Source organism: Podarcis pityusensis (assembly GCF_964106645.2).
Source record: "Podarcis pityusensis genome assembly, chromosome: 16".
NCBI lineage: Eukaryota > Metazoa > Chordata > Lepidosauria > Squamata > Lacertidae > Podarcis > Podarcis pityusensis.
Window position 1 is genome coordinate 11,041,303 of NC_138041.1, and position 19,900 is coordinate 11,061,202.

At 46.1% G+C, this 19,900-nt stretch overlaps 1 protein-coding gene across 2 annotated transcripts; it reads left to right on the forward strand.

The window, feature by feature from the left end:
• Nucleotides 1–3,751: 3,751 nt before the first annotated feature.
• On the forward strand, nt 3,752–19,875 carry TOMM40L (translocase of outer mitochondrial membrane 40 like). Of its 2 annotated transcripts, none has more exons than XM_080984826.1 (9): nt 3,752–4,485; nt 6,101–6,168; nt 7,355–7,447; nt 8,317–8,418; nt 9,498–9,603; nt 15,757–15,879; nt 17,328–17,404; nt 17,494–17,596; nt 19,086–19,875. In XM_080984826.1, the coding sequence occupies exons 1-9, from the start codon at nt 4,380–4,382 to the stop codon at nt 19,223–19,225; spliced, it is 918 nt and encodes a 305-aa protein (XP_080840952.1). In that variant the 5' UTR covers nt 3,752–4,379; the 3' UTR covers nt 19,226–19,875. The 2 variants fall into 2 exon arrangements, with proteins under 2 accessions (XP_080840952.1, XP_080840953.1); XM_080984827.1 differs by having other exon boundaries at nt 6,104–6,168.
• Nucleotides 19,876–19,900: the final 25 nt, after the last annotated feature.

Sequence of the window (19,900 nt, forward strand, 5' to 3'; positions counted from 1 at the left end):
ACTCTATGATTCTATGAAACAAACAGGAGACATCAGCGCATAACTATGAAAACTATTAAACACATCAGGATTTCAACTCTCCCCCCTGCAGAAGGGCTCCTAGGCCTTCAACACCTGATGATCAACAGCACCTTCCATCTCGAACTCTACGATCGACAGGTGAGGCCCCAAGTTAGTGGCTAAATATCTCTGTTTGGTTTTTTGTCGTCGAAATACACTGCAGACGTCTGATCTCCCTGGAGACCAAGAGATATGACGATACACTGCTCTGCCTCCTTCCTCTTAGTAAATGTTTTGTGCCACTGGGGAAGTGGTAATTCTGTATTGATTTGTTTTGGATGTTGTATGTGATGCCAATAAAGGTTTTACGATACGATACAACAGGGGAGGCCTTGCTGCCATCCGGGGCTGCCCAGTTGGCCCTGACCTGTGACAGGGCCTTTTCAGTGATGGCTCCCCATTTGTGCAATGCCTTCCCTACTGAGGTGCGCCTGTCTCCATCACTATTAATTACCAGGAGGAATATGACAGCATTCCTGATAACCCAGGCTTTTGGTGGCTGAAGAATACTGTCCCTGGCGGAAGAATGTTTTTAATTGAGGAACCCGTTTGCATGATCCAAATATTCTTATTAGCATAAACAAGAGGGTAACGAACCTGAATCAAGTGGGTGGGGGGAAGGAACAAGGGAGAAGAGGGGGGAGGGAACCCTTTTTGCTTCATCCCCAGCATCGAAAATTCTGGGAAATTGTCCATTACAAACCATTGGGTTGGCAGGCACCTGGCCTATTGTACATAAACATGGTGGGCACATTCGGCCTGCTTCTTCCGTCACCGCTGCACATCATGTGCCCCTGTGTTTGAAGAGTCGCTGTGTGCTCTTCGGTCCAAAGGCTCAGTTAAGCAATCATCACCCCTGCAGTATTTGACAAAAATAAAATAAATAGATCACCCTGATCCAAGCTGAAATAATTGGAAAGCATTTTTCTTAAAGCTCCAAGTAGCTCCAGGAAAAAAGTATTTTGGGGGGAAAACAAAGAAAAACTTAATTTCCGAAAGAAAACCACGTGGGTTAACAAATCCCAAGCACCACACAATATTAAACATCCTAATCCCAAGCAAAATATTAATGTCAACGAAACAGAACCAGTCATCAAAAAACAGCCATAAAAAATAATGCACAGGTGAAAGTGGCTCCCAGAAGGGAAAAAAAAGGAATTAAAATAATAAAGGAGATGGAGCTACTCCCGTAAGGAAAGGTTGATTTCTTTGGAACTTTTTAGTTTAGTGAAAAGGTGAGCAGGTGGTGGCATAGAATCATAGAACTGTAGAGTTGGAAGGGACCCCGAGGGTCATCTAGTCCAACCCCCTGCAATGCTTGAACCACTGACCTTCTGGTTAACAGCCGGGTGCACTGACCCCTTGCGCCACAAGATTGAAGTTTATAAAATTTATGCCTGGCATGGAGAAAGTGGATAGCAAAAAGCTTCACTCTCTCTCCTTATATAACACTAGAACTTGCGGACGTCCAGTGAAACTGAATGTTGAAAAATGCAGGGCAGAATCACGTAGCACATAGTTAAACTGTTGGAATTCGCTCCCAGGAGAGGCAGTGATGGGCACCAACCGAGAAGGCTTTAAAAGAAGATTGGGGTGCAAGACTACTTGTAGCCAGAGGTTGGAAATGCGAAAAAACACCAACAATAACAGATTGGCAAACACTCATGATAGAGTATTTCCAATTAGCAAAGCTGACCGGAAAAACCAGGGGAGCCTTAAATCAAAAAGTATACGGAGAATGGAAAATATTTAAGGAATATAGAAGACTATATTGTAAAAAATTATACCATCCTGGCATAATTGAATGATATTTGTGTACAACAAATAAATGGAATAAACAGCTTAGAGGAATATATGGAAAAAGATATAAAACAAACTGTGCGACAAAATCAAGACAATAGAAAAAGAATAATGAGAACGATTGGAAGTTTTTCACAGAAAACTTCATTGGATAAGACATGTTGTGTAAATATGTGGTTCTTTTAATTGTCTTTTTTTTGTCACTTTTAAACCTTTTTTTGACCTTTTTGAGGTGACAAATCCTTTTTCTTTTCTTTTTTGTGCTTAATTTTGTTATACTTACCTTTACTGTATGATTGTATTTTAAACTAATAAAGATTTATATTTAAAAAGAAGAAGAAGATTGGGCAAAATGATGCAGGCGGCTATTGATGGCTGCTTGCCTTGGTGGCTCTGTGGTCAGAAGGCAGATGCTTCTGAATCCAAGGAAGAGGGCTCTTGTGCTCTGGTCCTGCCTTTGAGGCCTCTGTTTGGCCTCTGTAAGAACAGGATGCTGGACTAGATGGGCCGTTCGCCTGATCCAGCAGGCTCTCCTTGTGTTCTAAGGAACCAGAACTTGGTTCCGAAATTCTGGTTCCTTATTTGACACAGCAGGGCACGAATTTAAGTTTCTTTGCCCTTGCACCCCAAAATAAATACTGGGTTTCTGAGCACAATTCAAAGTGCTGGTGCTGACCTTTAAAGCCATAAACAGCCTCAGCTCAGTATACCTGAAGGAGCGTCTCCACCTCCATTGTTCTGCCCGGACACTGAGGTCCAGTGCCGAGGGCCTTCTGGCAGTTCCCCCACTGTGAGAAGCCAAGTTACAGGGAACCAGGCAGAGGGCCTTCTCGGTAGTGGCACCCGCCCTGTGGAACGCTCTCCCATCAGATGTCAAAGAGAAAAACAACTACCAGACTTTTAGAAGACATCTGAAGGCAGCCCTGTTTAGGGAAGCTTTTAATGTTTAATAGATTATTGTATTTTAATATTTTGTTGAAAGCCGCCCAGAGTGGCTGGGGAAACCCAGCCAGATGGGTGGGGTATAAATAATAAATTATTATTTATTATTATTATTATCATTATTATTATTATATGGGTTACCTTGCAATCTGAATGTGGCCCTCAAAGCCTCTCTGTCTGGTTCTTATGACTTTATTTAAGCAACACTTCCTGGCCTCTGGCCTCACCATCTGGCAGCTCCCTCACTAATTGCTTGTGATTTTAGAATTGTAGTGTTGGAAGAGACCCCTCCCTAAGGGTCATTTAGTCCAACCCCCTGCAATGCAGGAATATAAATGTCAATAAATAAAATTACTACAACCCTCCCTTTTTTTAAAAGCATACAATACTAAATTAAAATCCACCAAAAGATTAGAAGGCACTTTTAACTAAAAGCGCTCGTCCTGCAATCGCATAAAAAGGACACGTTGTCTCCCACCCAACTAAAAGATGAACACCAATTAGGAACAAAATCTCTGGGTAAGCGTTTACTTCGAAGGGAACCCGTTGCGCTCAGTGTGTGCGGAAGTTTGCAGCCCGATCCAATGCATGCCTACTCAGAAGGGATCCCAAGTAAGATCCCAAAGTAAGCATGGATTTTAGCCTTCCTCCCCAAGGAGCCCAGATGGAAGAACATCTGGAGAGCCACAGATGTCCCTGATTTAGCGGGTTGAAGCCAGAGCGGCGCTTTCGGAATGTTGAATGGAAGGAAGAAGGCGGTGGCAACATTTTCACCCAATCACAGAACAGTTCCGGGCGGGGGAGAAGGAAACAACAACAGCGATTGCAACATTCCTATCCAATCACAGCCCTTGTTTGCTTCCTCTCCTCCGCGCGGGCGTGTGTGCGTGTTGCGTGCCCGTTTCAAACATGGCCGCTGAAAGCACATGTTAGGCTTCAACCGTTGAAAATCGCTTCCTGGAAGAGGGCGGGTGGGGTCAAGGGGGGCCCAAGATGGCTGCCCCCATCAAGATCACAGAGTGGGTTTCTTCCTAGAGTCTAGTTTCTGGCTGATGCCCCTTATTTCCCCACCACCACAAGCTTCCCCCCGCTTTTTGCCAGGACGCTGCCTGCTGTTTTGTGTGCGTGTATGTGCCCAGTTATCCGAGCTTCTCCTTCTGTGCATGTTCCAGATCTTGCTTTAGAAGCCTCTCGTGAGCATCCAAAGCATGCACTGACAGGTTTCCCCCTGCTCAGAACCCTCATATCCTTCCTCTTCCTTTGCAAACCCCGCAAACCAGGTTCCGCTTTATGCGGCTGACCTGGCAAGCTTCTTGTGAAACTTCGTTAACTCGTTGGCAATAAATATCCGAAGAAGCGAGTTGTCCTGGGATGTTGGGAGTGGTTATCATGGCTGCGGCTGCGGGTGTTAAAGCGCTCCTCCGCTTAAAACCTGGCGTTACTCTATTCTTTTCTTTAAACTGAGAGGCAGGAAGTGGGACGCAAGAGTTCGTATAAATAGATTTCTACCTTAAGAAGCAAACAAACGCCAAACCAATGGGCCAAAGCTAAGCTTCTTAGCCTGGTTCTAGAGGGCCATGGGGAACATGCTGTCCCCTCTGCCTGGGCTGCGCAGGGGGTCGCATCGGAAGGAGCCGCTTGCTAACCCGGGCAGCTTCGATGAGCTCCATCGGAAATGCAAAGGTAAGCCGTCGTTTGCTCTTCCTCCTCATCCCTCCTCAAAGCTCTCACCTTTCTCATGAAGCCTTTGGTGCAGGCAGCCCCCTAGTCCTCATGACGGTCTATTGCTGGGGTGGGGAACCTCGGGGCTGGGGCTGGGGGCAAGTGCTGCCCTCCAGGCTGCTCTGTTTGGCCCTCGGACTTCTCTGCTGGCCCTCGCCCTGCCGTGCACCCTCCTTGAGTAGTTTTGTGTGGCTGCCGAAGGGCCATAGCTCTGTAGGCAGAGCATCTGCTTCGCATGAAGGAGACTCCGGTTCAGTCCCTGGCATCTCCAGTTAAAAAGGACCAGTAGGGGAGAGGAAAGGAAAGACCCATCCTGAGACCCCAGAGAGCTGCTGCCAGTCAGAGCAGGAGTTGCTGCACACTACCAGACCCCAAGAAGCTTTCCCTGTTGCCTGCATGATCTCCCTCTTCATTCCTTCCCCGCGGCTGAAATTCATGAGAAATTCATTCATACCGAACCACAAGGATCACAACGACTACTTATAAGGAAGATTCCTATGTTCCATGTGGAAGGTCCCCAGATTCAGCCCCCCAGCACTTCCGCATAGAGCCGGGAGATGTTAATCTGCAGAGAATACTGACTCTACACAAGGCAGCTTCCTACCTTTGAAGGTGACTCGGAAACTACAACTAATCCAGAATGCTGCAGCTAGACTGGTGACTGGGAGCAGCTGCTGGGACCATATAACACTGGTCCTGAAAGAACTACAATGGCTCCCAGTATGTTTCCAAGCACAATTCAAAGTGTTGGTACAGAACTTTAAAGAACTAAATAGCCTCGGCCCGGTATACCTGAAGGAGCATCTCCACCCCCATTGTTCTGCCTGGACACTGAGGTCCAGCTCCAAGGAGCTTCTGGTGGTTCCCTCACTGTGAGAAGTGAGGTTACGGGGAACCAGGCAGAGGGCCTTCTTGGTAGTGGCGCCTGCCCTGTGGAACGCCCTCCCATCAGACGTCAAGGAAATAAATACTATCTGACTTTTAAAAGACATCTGAAGGCAGCCCTTTATAGGGAAGGTTTTTTTGTTGTTTTTTTAAAGTACTGTGTAATGTTTTGTATCTATGCTGGAAGCCACCCAGAGGGGCTGGTGCAACCCAGTCAGATGGGCAGGGTACTAATAATAATAATAATAGTAATAATCCTCTAGAAATGTGTCCTTGAGCTATGATTATTCCTCTTGCTTGCTGGGTGGAGGTTGGAGAGAGATGTGCATGCAGAAATCTCTCACTTTATGTGGCTGTAAAACAATTTTGCCTTTGGACAATCGACTAGCTTCCCCATGTGCTCACACACACTTCTGTCATCCATCCAGGCATGTAGGAGGCATGAAGGGAGTTCAAGGATGCTTTCCAGTCAGGCAAAAACGCTCAAGGAGGGGGTGAAGCAGGACTCAAGAGGGGTGTGGCCTGGGGAGAGGGTCAAGGGCCAGGTAGAGAGGATTGGAGGTCCGCATCTGGCCCTTGGAGCTGAAGTTCTCCATCTCTGGTCTAGGAATTCCTGGATTATTCATATTCTTCATTTTGTAAGCTTAAATACTACTCCTGTCTCTCTTCTCCCTCCCTACTTCTGTTCCAGAAGTCTTCCCCCAGCAGACAGAAGGAGTCAAGCTTATCATTAATAAATCCCTCACCAGCCATTTTCAGGTTCGTACCCTTGCTGCTATTAATCATGCTGGCTATTTTTAGTCATATAAAGTGGAGAAATGGGTCCAGCTCCCAGGGGAAGCGCTGTGGCACAGAGGAACAGCATCTGGTTTGCAGGCAAAAGGGGGAAGTGGGAAATACTGTTCAATATTTACCATATTGCTCCCTGTAAGGTGTAAGGGGAGGGGTAGTGCCTCTGGTGGGGGACACACGCCATGATCTTTCTGGGGCAGTTTTTGTCCACTTTTGGTTCCCAGCCTGCACTCAAATCTCACCTGTGGCTCCCAGAAGCTGTCAGCATGTGACAGCGGCCACACCCTGGCAACTAAACCAGGTGAGGGGAGCCGATGGGTTTCAAACCCTCAATGAGTTAGGGGCTTCCCCTGCACGCGAAGACAGGCTCTGAAGGATTGAGTGGATGGGACAAAGAGTAGGTCCAATGGGAGAAGGAAACTTCGGATCCTAAACCTCCACTATCTTCGGGAGAAAAAAAGCGATGGGGTAAACCCTACAGAAATCCAGAATAGCATCCCTAAGACGGTTGGATGGTGCATTGTACACCTCCCTCCAGCAACTCCTGCAGCCAAGCTGGTGCCAGACATCTTGTTCTGCTTTCCTTTGGACCACATCAGCAAGGCCAAGAGGAGGGTCTTGTTGTCTGGGCAGCCCAGGACCCCCATACACACTGAAGAGACTTGCACCCTGGGAGGCCACTTCAGTGCTGCTAACGCAGTGCTTAGACTTCACCCCTGGAGGTCCACTCCATTGTCTCTTGAGACAGATGGATGCCAACAAAAAATAATTTGCCTAGGGATTGATTCCCCAAAGGAATTCTCCAGAGAGTTTCTTTTTGGAATAATAGGAAGGCGGGGGGGGGGGGATCTGTTTTTTGCTGATGGATGGGGATCTATACACTCCATATAAGGCTTCTATGTATGCCATTGCAACCCAACGAACCAGATAAAATTTTACTGTACAACAGGTTCTGTGTGCTGGGACCACCTATGCTAAAACATACTTCTGTGCTACCTGTATTTTTGTGCTGACCAGCGGTGGCACCCAGCCTTACAGATCCCAGAGCTCCCAAACCTGGAGTATGAGCTATCTGCTGGATCACGGTGTTCATTTCTCAAAGACGATAAGACTCTCTTCCATCAGCGGAGTGCATCTTTTTTCCTTCTTCCAGGTGACCCATACTATTCACATGAGCACAATTGGACAATCAAGTTATCATCTCAATACAACGTATGTGGGAGACCAGCAGTTGAGCCCCACGGAAGTGAGCAAAGCATTTATTTTTTTCCTGGGGGGTGGGGTTGTGACAAGTGGGGAAAGTGCTGAAAAGAGCAACATGGTTCTAGATATGTGGTCTTAGGGGGCTTTTGAAAAGTCTTAATAAAAGTTTATTTTTAAAAACGATCTAGGAGTTGGAGCAACTCCCCTGTGAGGAAAGATGACAAAATTTGGGCCTTTTTCCTAATTTAGAGGAATCTTTTGCCCAAGGTGGAACTTGAACTCAGGGTCATTCCATGAAGCCACAGGTTGCCCAGTCCCCCAATTTTATATTTAATTATTATTTGCTGGCGTTTTGAGAATTAATTTTATTGTGTACTGTTATATTCTAATCGATTATTGAATATTACTTTTGAAGTTATGTTTCATTATGACTTTCTGTATTGGATCAGATTACTATAAGGTGTGCATATTTTGTTGCTGTAAGCCTCCTTGTGTACTGAAAGGCTATATACAAGTTAAAAGTGAAATAAATATCTTCTACCCAAAATTCCCACTGCCCCAAGTAAAAAGTTGCATCTCTTTTCTTCCTTCCATCCTGCTGCTTAGTCACCACCTCTGCAGAGGCAGAGATGCTTCCAGAATGATACTTGGCATCCACATTTGCTCGCCCTGACGCCATCTTGAATAAGGTGGAAGGGAAAAATGGCAGCACCTATGCACCATCTGCTCTCTTGAGCATGGGTTTCTAACTCATTCAGTCTTCCTTCCTTTGAATGCCAGTTGCTGGAGCACACAGGTGGGGAGACTGTTCTCTAGCTCAGGTGCTGCTTTGGTGCTAAATTTCAGTGCTTGGCCATGGCAAGACGAGATGGGCCATTGGCTCTCCTTACCTTCTCCCTGCTTCCATCATAGGCCTTCCCAACTCTCATTGGAGACATTAATAATGCTGGGAGCCTCAATGCTCAAGTGCTCCACCTACTGGCTGAGCGGATACGGACAAAAGCTGTATTCCAGGTAAAAACTGCACAGGGAGTGTTTGGGTCTGAGGCCAACGGGCTTGAAGGCAGGATCTTAATGCTTTTGGTATTGCCAGGCTGAAAACTCATCAGCGTATATTTTTTTGAGTGTTCGATGACAAGCAACAGACTTATGCAACGGTTAATTTTTAAAAACCATCCTATCTCTCCCCCCCTCACTGTTTTTAATGGCATTTTACACTAGGTATATTGTTTATGAATTGGTAGTATGCAAATATTTTTCTAAATAAAAATGAATCCTAAATAAAGAAATTCAGAGGTGGCATCTCACACGCCTGTGAGGCTTTCTCACGTTAACAACGGCATCCTGTCTGAGAGGTTGAAGAGGCTGTAAATCAGGGACTGGGAACCTGGGGCCTTCCAGATATTGTTGACTGGGGTTGATGGGAATCGGAGCGCAGCAGCATTTGGCTGGTACCTGTTGGGGCTGGTAGGGCGGAAGCCATGGAACCCAACAGTGGGTGGCGCCAGAGCTAAAGACAGACAGAGTCAAATAATTCTAGTTTTGCCACCATCCTCCTCCCTGCTGTTGAGTTCTGTAAGTGGCAACACTGAGACTAAGGAGAGGGGAAGCTGGAAGGCCATACAGTGGTACCTCAGGTTACAGACGCTTCAGGTTACAGACTCTGCTAACCCAGAAATAGTACCTCGGGTTAAGAACTTTGCTTCAGGATGAGAACAGAAATCGTGCTCCGGCGGCGTGGCAGCAGCAGGAAGCCCCATTAGCTGAAGTGGTGCTTCAGGTTAAGAGCAGTTTCAGGTTAAGAATGGACCTCTGGAACGAATTAAGTACATAACCAGAGGTACCACTGTACTGTCACCTCCTGGACTGGTGGTTGGTAAGGCAGGCAGGTGGGAGCTGGGGGGGACGGGACAGACGAGATGGGTGGGACAATGCCCCATTTGCCCTAATGGACCAGTCTTTGCTAACATGTGGTCCCCCTACAGCCCCTTGGGAGCTTTTGCATCTCTGAGAACTAGGCTGTAAACTCGTTTTGAGTAAAAGTCCATGCCCAACCCTGTTCCCGCCCCCCCCCCAACTTTTTTGTGTTCCAGACTCAGCAGTCCAAATTTGTGACTTGGCAGTTTGATACCGAGTACCGAGGAGATGACTACACGGCCACCCTGACGCTGGGCAACCCTGACTTGATCAGCGAGTCGAGTGAGTGAGTGCCCGTCTGCCATCTTGGCAATCTTTGGCAATTGCCGTAGGCTTGTTTGCATCCTGCCCGCCCCTCTCTGGGGGGGGGGGGACTTAGTTCTTTGGTTGGCAGCTTGTCCAGGAAAATATACAAATGTGTGTGTGTGTGCATAGATAGATAGATACAGGCAACTCTCTGTTTATGCGATGGTTACGTTTTGAAGCACCACACATTTAAGTGAAATCACATATATTGGCAACACAATTGGAAAAAGCTTGCAAACGCCGCAGTTGCTGTCTCCCAGCCTCCTTCCTCAAACTCCCAGCTCTCCATGGGCCTCAGCGGTCAGTGCAAAGGCTCATGGGATTGCACTTGCTTGCTAGGGATTGCTAGGCGCTATTTTTGTGCCATTTTGGGGCTCTTTCGGGGGCCGTTTTTGCCCCTTCTGGGTTTGCGCGATGCACATGTTCGTTGTCACATGTGCCTTGAGCATGCACAAATGGAGAGTTGCCTGTACAAATGTAGGGAAGCAGGCAGAGAGAGAGGCTGACATAATGGGGAGAGAGGCAGGCAGGCAGTGAGAGGGAACCAGACTTGGATGAATGCAGAATAAATAGGTCACAATGCAGGGTTTCCCAAATGTGCGTCTCCAGCTGTTTTTGGACTACAATTCCCATCATCCCTAGCTTGCACAGCCACTGGTCAGGGGTGATGGGAACTGTAGTCCAAAGACAGCTGGAGACCCTAGTTTGGGAAACCCTGGCGTAGTGGTTAAGAGTGTTGGACTAAGACCTGGAGGTCAGGGTTTGAATCCCCACTGGGCACGAAGCTCACTTACGATACAATACGATACGATAATCTTTATTATCATTGTCCCATACAGAACAACGAAATTGAAAACAAAATTGAAAAAATCTACACCAGACATTAAAAAAAAGCCTGCTATCCCAACTATCCCAGCCTGGTTAGCCCCTAAAAACTCTCATACCCCATCATTGAATACAATATGCTCACATAGAAACTACCTTCCACTGCGTTTAAAACCAAAATTGCATTTGGATAGAAACTGTTTCTCAGGTGGCTAGTCCTAGTCTCGTAGGTCACCTTGGACCAGTCACTGTCTTTCAGCCTAACTTACCTCACAGGGGTTGCTGTGAGGTTAAGATGGGGAAAAGAGAACCACCTCGGAGGAAAAGGTGGTAAATAAATGTAGTAAAAAGAGAAAGAAAAGACATTTGGAGGCCTAGAATGGGAGGGGGAGCCCCTAAGACCAATGTTTCCCTCAAATGACCACTAGAGGGGGCGACTCTCCCGCAGCTGCTGTGTTGCTTAGCAACCAACCCTAGAGAAGGATGGAGTTTCTACCATGTAATGTAGGGCCTGCTAAACAGTGAGAGGCCCTATGTCACCTGGTGGCAGCTTCGAACATGGGGCAAGAACATCATGGCTTCTTTGTGGCCTGCAGCGATGCCTGGAGAGGGGTGGAGTAGCAGCCTAGCAGTCCCCCCCTCCCCGGGTGGGACAAATTTGCTTCCGTCCTCAACTCCTGACTAGTGTGTTATTTTATTTCTTTATTGAATTCCTGTCCCACACTTCCTCTCCCAAGAAGCCGAGGCAAACGGATTTGCACAATTTTAAAATGGATTAATATTCTACAGCCTTTTGAATCCGTCTGTGGGAAAGGGGGAGGTTATTGTTTCGCTGTTTCGTTTTACTTATTTTTCAAGTTTTTATCCTGTGTTTTTGCTCTGTGAACTGCCCTGAGATCTTAGTGAGGGTATAGATCAAATAAATAAATCTAATAAACAAATAAAAACAAAAATCAAGCAAAAACATCCTGGAAGAAAGTAAAAGGTTCTTAAAAACAGCAACAGTTGAAAACCTCTCAAAGCAGTTCCAGGTAAAAGCATTGTAAAAGCAGCCACAATTAAAAACTTCTTAAGTTTCCATTAAATTCCGGCATGGCTGCTTTTACCATTTTGAATGCTGGGTGTGGGAACAGGGAAATTGCCCTGGATCACTTGGATGAACTACTGAACGTTGTTGAAGGTTGTTTCATTAAGGGACAGACATGAACTGTAATTAAGTTCCTTTTCGGACATGTTGAACTTGAACTAGTTCCTTTTTAAAACAAACTTCCCAGGCTCTGCTCAAAACTCTGCCCAGGCCACAGCCCTCCCTGGCCCTGCTGTCCCCTCACCCAACTATTTTTGCCTAGCTAGATCATTCCCTTGAACTCTGATAATGCCTCTTGGCTTGCCTGGGTGAAGGAGATAGAGAGGTGTTTGTGTGTTTAGAAGGTTGCCTCCTGTGCAAAGTACAAATTTGCATGCATTGCTTTGTCTACTTTGGCCTCTGGCCTGCCCGTCGTTGGCATGTGACAGCTCTTGGGAGGTTGCCTTCAGACTAGAAAAAGTTCCCTCTGTCCGTGCTGATGGACCAGACTGCAACCTAACAACCGTTGCTCTAGAGAAACCATAGTGATCTGCTCAGACTCTGCCTTTCTCCAAGCTGGTGTGACCTATAGAACAGGCATGTGGAACCTTTGGTGCTAGACTGCAATTCCCATCAGCCTCAGCTTCTTTTCCAACCCTTCTTTGCTGCTCACAGTAAAATACTTTTTTTCTTAATTTATAATACTTGCCCATCCATTGCTATTTCCATTGACGCTGCATGTTCAATTCCTGCTCAGACTTTTTTCTGTTTTCCCACTTAATCAAGTAGAGCTAATCTGTCCATATAAATCATTAATCGTAATTTTAAATCATATTTCCTCAATAATATCCTCTCATTCGTAATATCCGAGTTTTACAAACCTCACAAACATCCAGAAAAAAATCTCCTCGTCTCCCTTGTTATGCCATTCCCTTTTCACAAAACAAACCAGTCACTATCCAGTTTCCCAGGTTTAATACACTTCCCTCCCATTATTCACAGATTTTATTTGTTTCTACTTCCATTGGCCCTGGCCAGCATGGCTAGTGATAAGGGAAAAATTGGAAGCTCGGCAAGATCTGGAGGACAAGAGGTTGCCCATCTCTGCTGTAGCTGCCCCAACACTTGGTTAGCTCAGTCTAGGAGGGGACGCAGGAAGCTGGCTTATATTGAGTCAGGCTGAGGCGTTCTCAAAGTAAAGGAAGGACTGAACTCTGATTAATAAGAATACACACAGAGGCTTGAACCAGCAAGACTCTGGGAAGGGTGCGTATAATAATCTCTCTCCCTCTACCCCTCAGCCCAGGTCGTTTTATTCACAAAAGAACTTTTTACAGATAGTTCGTAAGAACCAATCAGATTTCTTCTGAGCATTTCAACAAACCCCATGCAGGGACAAAGTTAAACTACAAACACTAGTTAGGCATGCATACTTTTGGGTAAATGAATGAAAACTACAAAGGAGTGCATTCAGCAACCCCAGAGGTCATAATCAATCAATACACATGATAAGAAGGATGGCCAGGAGGACAGCGATCATTATCTTTTTTTTTTTTTTAAATGATATTTATTGAGAATTTTTAAGTTACAGAGAAAAAAGAAGGAAAAAACAAGAGAAAAAGAAAAAGAAAGAAAGAAGTAGATAAAAATAACAATTAAACAATACAAATCAATAAACAAAGTCAAAGAGAAAAAACAAAACACACCGTACATCAAAATCAAAAAGCAAAAATAAACAAAAAAATTTAAAAACAAATCCAATATTTCCAAATCCTTAACTTTCATTAACTTATTTCATCGACCTCCTCACACCTCCCTTTTTTGTATTCTAGTTGTTAATTATCTCAGCAAATCCTTTCCATCTTTCACAATATTCTGTCATTAAATTACCTTAATCTATTTTAACCTTATCTTACCATAAAAAACCTTAAAACTTAAATCTTATATATACCAAATTCTTTTAACCATAACATATTCTTACATAATTCTTTTTAACATTTCTGCTAAGGCCAAATAATTTCATTCCAACATTTTTCTAATACTCATTAATTTTACAATACTTTTCTAAATAAATTTTTAAAACTTTCTTCCAATCTTCAGCCATCGTCTCTTCTTCCTGTTCTCGGGTTTTGTCAGTCCTTTCTATTCCGTCCATCTAGTCCATCAACCTGGTGATCTTATGTCCGAGGCTCTTAAGTCTTTTCCATGTCCCTTCTGCAGATCTTCTTCTTGTTTATACCTGCACTTTACTTTGTCTTTTGTTGATCTTTTTCTTATTTCTTTCCTTTCTCATTGGGGGGTAAGTCTCGGGAGGACTCCAATCCAAAAATATAAAAAATATCTCCATCTCTCCTCAGCAGATCAGCCCATTCCCCACAGTCCCATTCCCCACAGTCAGCACTGTAATCCAGAAAGTATTTAAAAGCATGTTTCAAAGTCCTTCCAAAATTAAGAGCCCTCACAACTCCAGACCCCCCCTGGTCCACTCCAGATTCAAACTTCAAGAACAGCGGTTTATACTCCTGCAAAGCCTCGGATTTCTCCATTTGTGTTACTTGAGGTTCAACAACAACCTCCTCCATTTTCTTCTGCACTTGCGCTTGCCCTGTCAAAACAGGTTCCTGGGCTGGTTCCTGAATGGTTTCTATATGGGTATTCACCGTTTGTCCAAAATTTTTAACTGCAACAGTCATCAAATCCATCTTCTCATGCATCTGCTCCAGCAAAGCACTTGTCTTACAAAAAGCAAGCACCAAGACTTCTTGTAAACACATTTTTATTCAAGGTTAGAGTCTGGTCTCACGATCCTAATCTTACAGCTGTGAGGTCCCCAGATCGACTCCGGCAACAAATTAACAAGCTCCCTCTAGAGGAGACAATTTCTATTTGTATCCATCTTTGAAAACAGGACCAACAAAAGAAAATTACTTTCACTTTTCAAATACTTTGTTTCTTTTGATTGCAAGAAGCTACATTGGAGTCAATTTGTTTCTCTTTTTTTTTTTTTTTTACTATCTGTCAAAAGACGTTCCATTCAGAGTCGATGAACTTCCCCATAAATTTCTGTCTCTGACACCCCGTTCCCAGGTTTGAGACAGTGGAAATTTATCTTTCTTTACTCTCTCTCCTGCATGCTTAAACAGTCAAAAATCCCCCCTCTTTTCTCCTGCTTCCAAGAGGGGTTTTGGTGGTAATAAATGAAGGAAATTTAGAACTTTATTTACGACTTTCCAGACTTTAGCTTACAAAGTTTTTGCTTCAATCTATTTACAAAAAACAGGAGGCGGACTTCCTGTTTAGAGCCTTCCCGCTTCAGTGCCAAATTAAAATGTTTCTTAATCCAATTTTCCGTTCTACTCACGGGTACTTGTTTAGAGTCCAATTGTCCACAGGAAAAAGTCAGCGCTCTCCGGCAACGGCTGTGCGGCTTCACTCCGTAAAAGTAGCAGTTGATTCAAAACACCGCGCCACTCACCCCACGTCGCTTCGGATCCCCAAAAAAGGGTTTCCCTGCGAGTAGGGGAGGCGCTCCTGGTGTCAGCCGAATCCCATGTTCCCAGGCTTCCTCCGCCTGGGATTTTTAGAGGGTCTCCGCCTTCGCCGCGGCGGCAAGACCTGATTTTCACGGAGCGGGTTCCTCTCGGTCAGAGGAGCTCTGCCATTGCCAATGGCGCTGACCCGGAAGTCCGACAGCGATCATTATCACCTTTATGTGGCCCAAAGATTAACATCCTAAGATTAACATATCAGAAAAGCTACAGCAAAGAAACTGCCCACTGTCTTTGATGACCCAGGACGCTTGCCTGTCTAAGTGTGTACGTGACTTGTGAAGAAAGATAAATGGAACAGGGATGCAGAGGTGTGGATTGATCAGATCAGGAATCATATCAAAATAGTTTAAACCCAGTCAACGCAATGCTTTCATTGCTGACACAGATGGCTTACTCTATATTTGTTATAATTCCTCATAGCAATACCACCTGATCACTACATCAGGCCACAGGTCCATCTAGCTCTGTACTGCCTGCACTGACTGGCAGTGGCTCTCCAGGGTTCCAGGCAGTGATTTCTCCCAGTGCTGCTCTGCTTGGAGATCCTGGGGACTGAACCTGTACGCAAAGCAGATGTGCTACCACTAAGCCACAGCTCGTCTCCAAAGGGTGTTGGTTATTTTTCAGCTGCATGCAAGTCTTTTTTTGGGGGGGGGATGACACTGACTTGCTCTTCCTTCTTTGCAGTCATTGTCGTGGCACACTTCCTGCAGAGCATCACTTCGCGGTTAGTCCTTGGCGGGGAAATGGTGTATCACCGGCGGCCGGGGGAAGAGGGCGCCATCGTCACGCTTGCTGGGAAGTACACAGGTTGGTTTCCTTTTGCTGAAGGTTTGGGGCGTGACTCGAGGAGCAGGCGCTCGTCCCCCACATACTTGGCCTCCATTTTCCATCATGGTTCTTCAAAGAGCAGCTTCTTGATATTGCTTTATTCGGCATCAGATGTGATCGGCATGAAAAGCCTTCAGCCCTCCAGGTGTTGCTGAACTACAGCGCCCATCATCCCTGGTCCTTGGCCATGCTGACTGGGGCTGATGGGAGTTGTAGTCCAGCCAACATCGGGATGGCTAAAGTTTCCCCACACCTGAACAAGAGCACACAGAGCTGTTGAAACACTTGCAGAAAGGCTCATTTCTCAGTTGGCCTCAGACTTTCCTGTTTCGGCATGTGGCAGGAAGAAGCCTGCATGTCCAAATGCTTCTCTGTGTCAGAGGCTTAGTATCAAGGGCAAAATCAGTTTATGGCTGCTAAATTTTTTCCTCCTTCTTTGCGTCTGGGAGATACAGTGGTACCTTGAGTTAAGAACTTAATTCGTTCTGGAGGTCTGTTCTTAACCTGAAACTGTTCTTAACCTGAGGTACCACTTTAGCTAATGGGGCCTCCCACTGCCACTGCGCCGCCACCGCCCAATTTCTGTTCTCATCCTGAAGCAAAGTTCTTAACCCGAGGTACTATTTCTGGGTTAGCGGAGTCTGTAACCTGAAGCATCTATAACCCGAGGTACCACTGTACTGTGAATAATCCAGCTGCAGAGACACACACACACACACACACACACACACACACATATATGAGAGCAGGGATGAAGAAACCTGTGGCCTCCCAGGTGATGGCCACATCCACACCATACCTTTAAAATGCTTTTGTACCTCTTCCAAACAGTCATGTTTAATTACTGGCACCCAAAGAATATAGGGAACTGTAGTTCATTAAGGGAGCTGAAAGTCGTTAGGCTATCTCCCAGTTCCCCTCACAGAGCCATAAATCCCAGGGTAGCTTAATAATCAACTCCTCTTCCCAGGGAATTCTGGGATGTAGCTCTGTGAGGGGAACACCGGGGGGGGGGATCTCCTAACAATTCTCAGCACCCTTAATGAAATAAATGTGTTTTACTTTCTGAAGGAAGGTGGGAGGAGAGGCAAGGAAAAAGATCTACCCTCCCTCCTTTTTTTCTAAGGATTCTACTCTCCCTTCCTCAAAACAGCAGCCACGTCTGACAGCAGATATTTTGGTTTCCCTGGAAAACTGTATAATGGTTCAAGTGGACTCTTGTAGCCAGGAGAGCTGCGTCAAGAAGTGTCTGCGTAGTCTAACACACACTCTTAGCCAAGAATAGAGACAGGATAGAGGTGTTGTTACACAGATGTCATTAAGCCACACAAATCTGCCCCTCCACCCCCCAAAAAAACCCTCATTGGGGTCCATGAATTTCAATGTGTTCCTTTGTCCTGTGTGTATTTCCCCCCTTTTTTCTGTAGCCCTCAAATGGATAGCCACCCTGAACCTTGGCTATGGCGGGGCTCACGCCAGCTATTATCACCGTGCCAATGACCAGGTGAGTCAAAAAGGAGTTTCTTCGGCGCCCCCGCCCATTGCCCACTTTCTTTGGCCAAGTCTGACCTCTTGATTTCTCCCCCTCAACAGATCCAGGTCGGGGTAGAATTTGAGGCCAACACTCGGCTGCAAGACACGAGCTTTGCCTTTGGTTATCAGCTCACGCTGCCACAGGCCAACATGGTTTTCAGAGGTGAGCGAGGGGCTGGGACGCCCTCCCTGTGCGAGGCCAGAGTGTGATCAAATGCCTGAACCTTCCTGCTACAGGCCCTGCTTCCCATAAGCCCTTCCTTCATCCGCCGTTGCCTGTCTTCCTGTGACAGGATAGTACGCACCCCGGAAATGATCTCTTTCAGCTTCTGCCTTCTGGAAGAAGGTATAGGGTTATAAAGGCCAGGACTAGCTGCCAGTTTCTACGCAAATGCAATTCTGGTTCTAAATGCAGCATAAGGGGTCTCTATAGTATAGTGTATTTTAAAATGGGGTTTCAGAGTTTTTAGGGGGGTTTGAATGTTTTATGTAGTTTTGTAGTAGTTTTATGTAGTTTTGTAGTAGTTTTATGTAGTTTTTCAGTTTCATTGTTCTGCATGGGACAATGACAATAAAGATATCGTATATCGTATTTATCGTATATTGACAGGAAATGAGTTTGGCAGGGATAGGGAACCTGAGTTCCTGTCTGTCGTGAGCCCTGTGGAGGTGTCATGGGAGGGGGGGGACGGACGGGACAGGAACATCCTGAGGAGATGAGGGGAAAAGAAATCAGGAGGTTGCAGCTAGATGACCCCGAGCAGCATGAAGAGGACAAAATTGGGGCCTCAAGAAATGTCTGAGCTGGAGGAGGAGGGCTGGTGATTGAGGAAGCCAGGAGCTGAATCCCAGGGAAAGGTTTAAACAGATTGTCAGAGAGATGTCCCATCTTGGAAGTCTTCCCTGAGTGTGAGGCTCTCCTGAAGCCAAGCTTGGGGGCTCTCAAGGCCATCCAGCAGAGTCTGAGAAAAACTGGCCAGACTTTTTAGAGAGGAGAGAAGACTGCATCTCAGCAGCTTGCTTGAGAAGTTCCGGCGCTGGGGAATTGTAAACTGGGTGGCTGCTATTGCCATCTTAACTTGGGGGTCCCCCACTCCCCTGAGGTTCAGGTGGCCTTTTCCAGGAGCTGAGTCCCTAGTGTGACAGGACCTCCCCTGTGAAGGCCAGCAGAAGTCCACCCTGCTTTATTTGAGGCACCTTTTAAAAACCATACAGTTCAGACATGGTGTTCTCTCTCTCTCTCTCTCTCTCTCTCTCTCTCTCTCTCTCTGTGTGTGTGTGTGTGTGTGTGTGTTTTACCAACCAATCTTTATTGATGTTATAGTTAATAGGGTCGCCATATTTCCAAAATCTCACCAACAACAAAATGAAGTTTTTGAGCTATTTTTAAGGAAATTCGCCAAAATCAACACTTCCAACACGGGTTCAGATTTCCCCAGACATTGCAGTGATTTCCACCTGGACGCTGTTTCTGAGTACCATACTGTGTCTGGGAAATTCCAGATGTATGGCAACCCTATTGTAGTAATACTATATTTTTCCATAGGGCCCTGCTGCCTTATTACCCTTTTTTAAAAAAAAATAAATAAATCAAATTACAGTTTGTAAATATTTAAACCTACACAAAATGTGCCCCCTCTTTCCTTTTCTAGGTTTCCTGGACAGTAGCTGGTGTGTGGGGGCTGTCCTGGAGAAGAAGCTCCCCCCTCTGCCCGTCACCCTGGCCTTGGGCGCCTTCCTCAACCACTGGAAGAACCGGTTCCATTGCGGCTTCAGCATCATCGTGGGCTGAGCGCCCTGAAGATCCACCTCTCTCGACTGCGCGAGGCAGTTGGATTTGATTTTGCGAAGCTGCTTGGTCAGAGGGGACCCCCGTTCTGTCCGTGTGTCTGTTTTGTGTGGGCAGAGCGGGGCACTTCACCACAGACTTCTGCAGTGGGGCAGCGATGATTTGGGGGCCCCAGCATCCTCTCAGCGTGCCTGCATCACAGCCCTGCCTTGAGGAGGTCCACGGATTTTTATTTTTTTTGTGTCTCCAGAAGGACATTTAATGTTATTGGTGTGGCAGGGAGGGAGATGTGCTCTCCTCCGAAAACATGACCATGTATTGTTTTCTTCCAGATCGTGCAAGGCGTAAACTCCGCGGCAGGTGTTATGGTGTGGGTGACGGGGCAGGGGGCTCGTGGAAGGACGGATGCCTTCATTTGCTGGGGCTTGGAGGATGTCGATCATGGCATTCCCTTGAGGAACTGGGAATCGATGCCATCACTACGTCAGTTCTGGCCCAAAACTCTGAATTTTGAAGAGGGTGGCATGCATGTGAGCATTGTGCCACTCCCCTTGCCTGGGACTGTGATGAGGGCAAGGGCTGTGGCTTCTGTGTAGTGATGGCTTGGAATATAATTAAAATCATGCTGGGGACATCCCATCCCCCCTCAAAAATGTGTGTCTTGTTGGTGCTTATTTG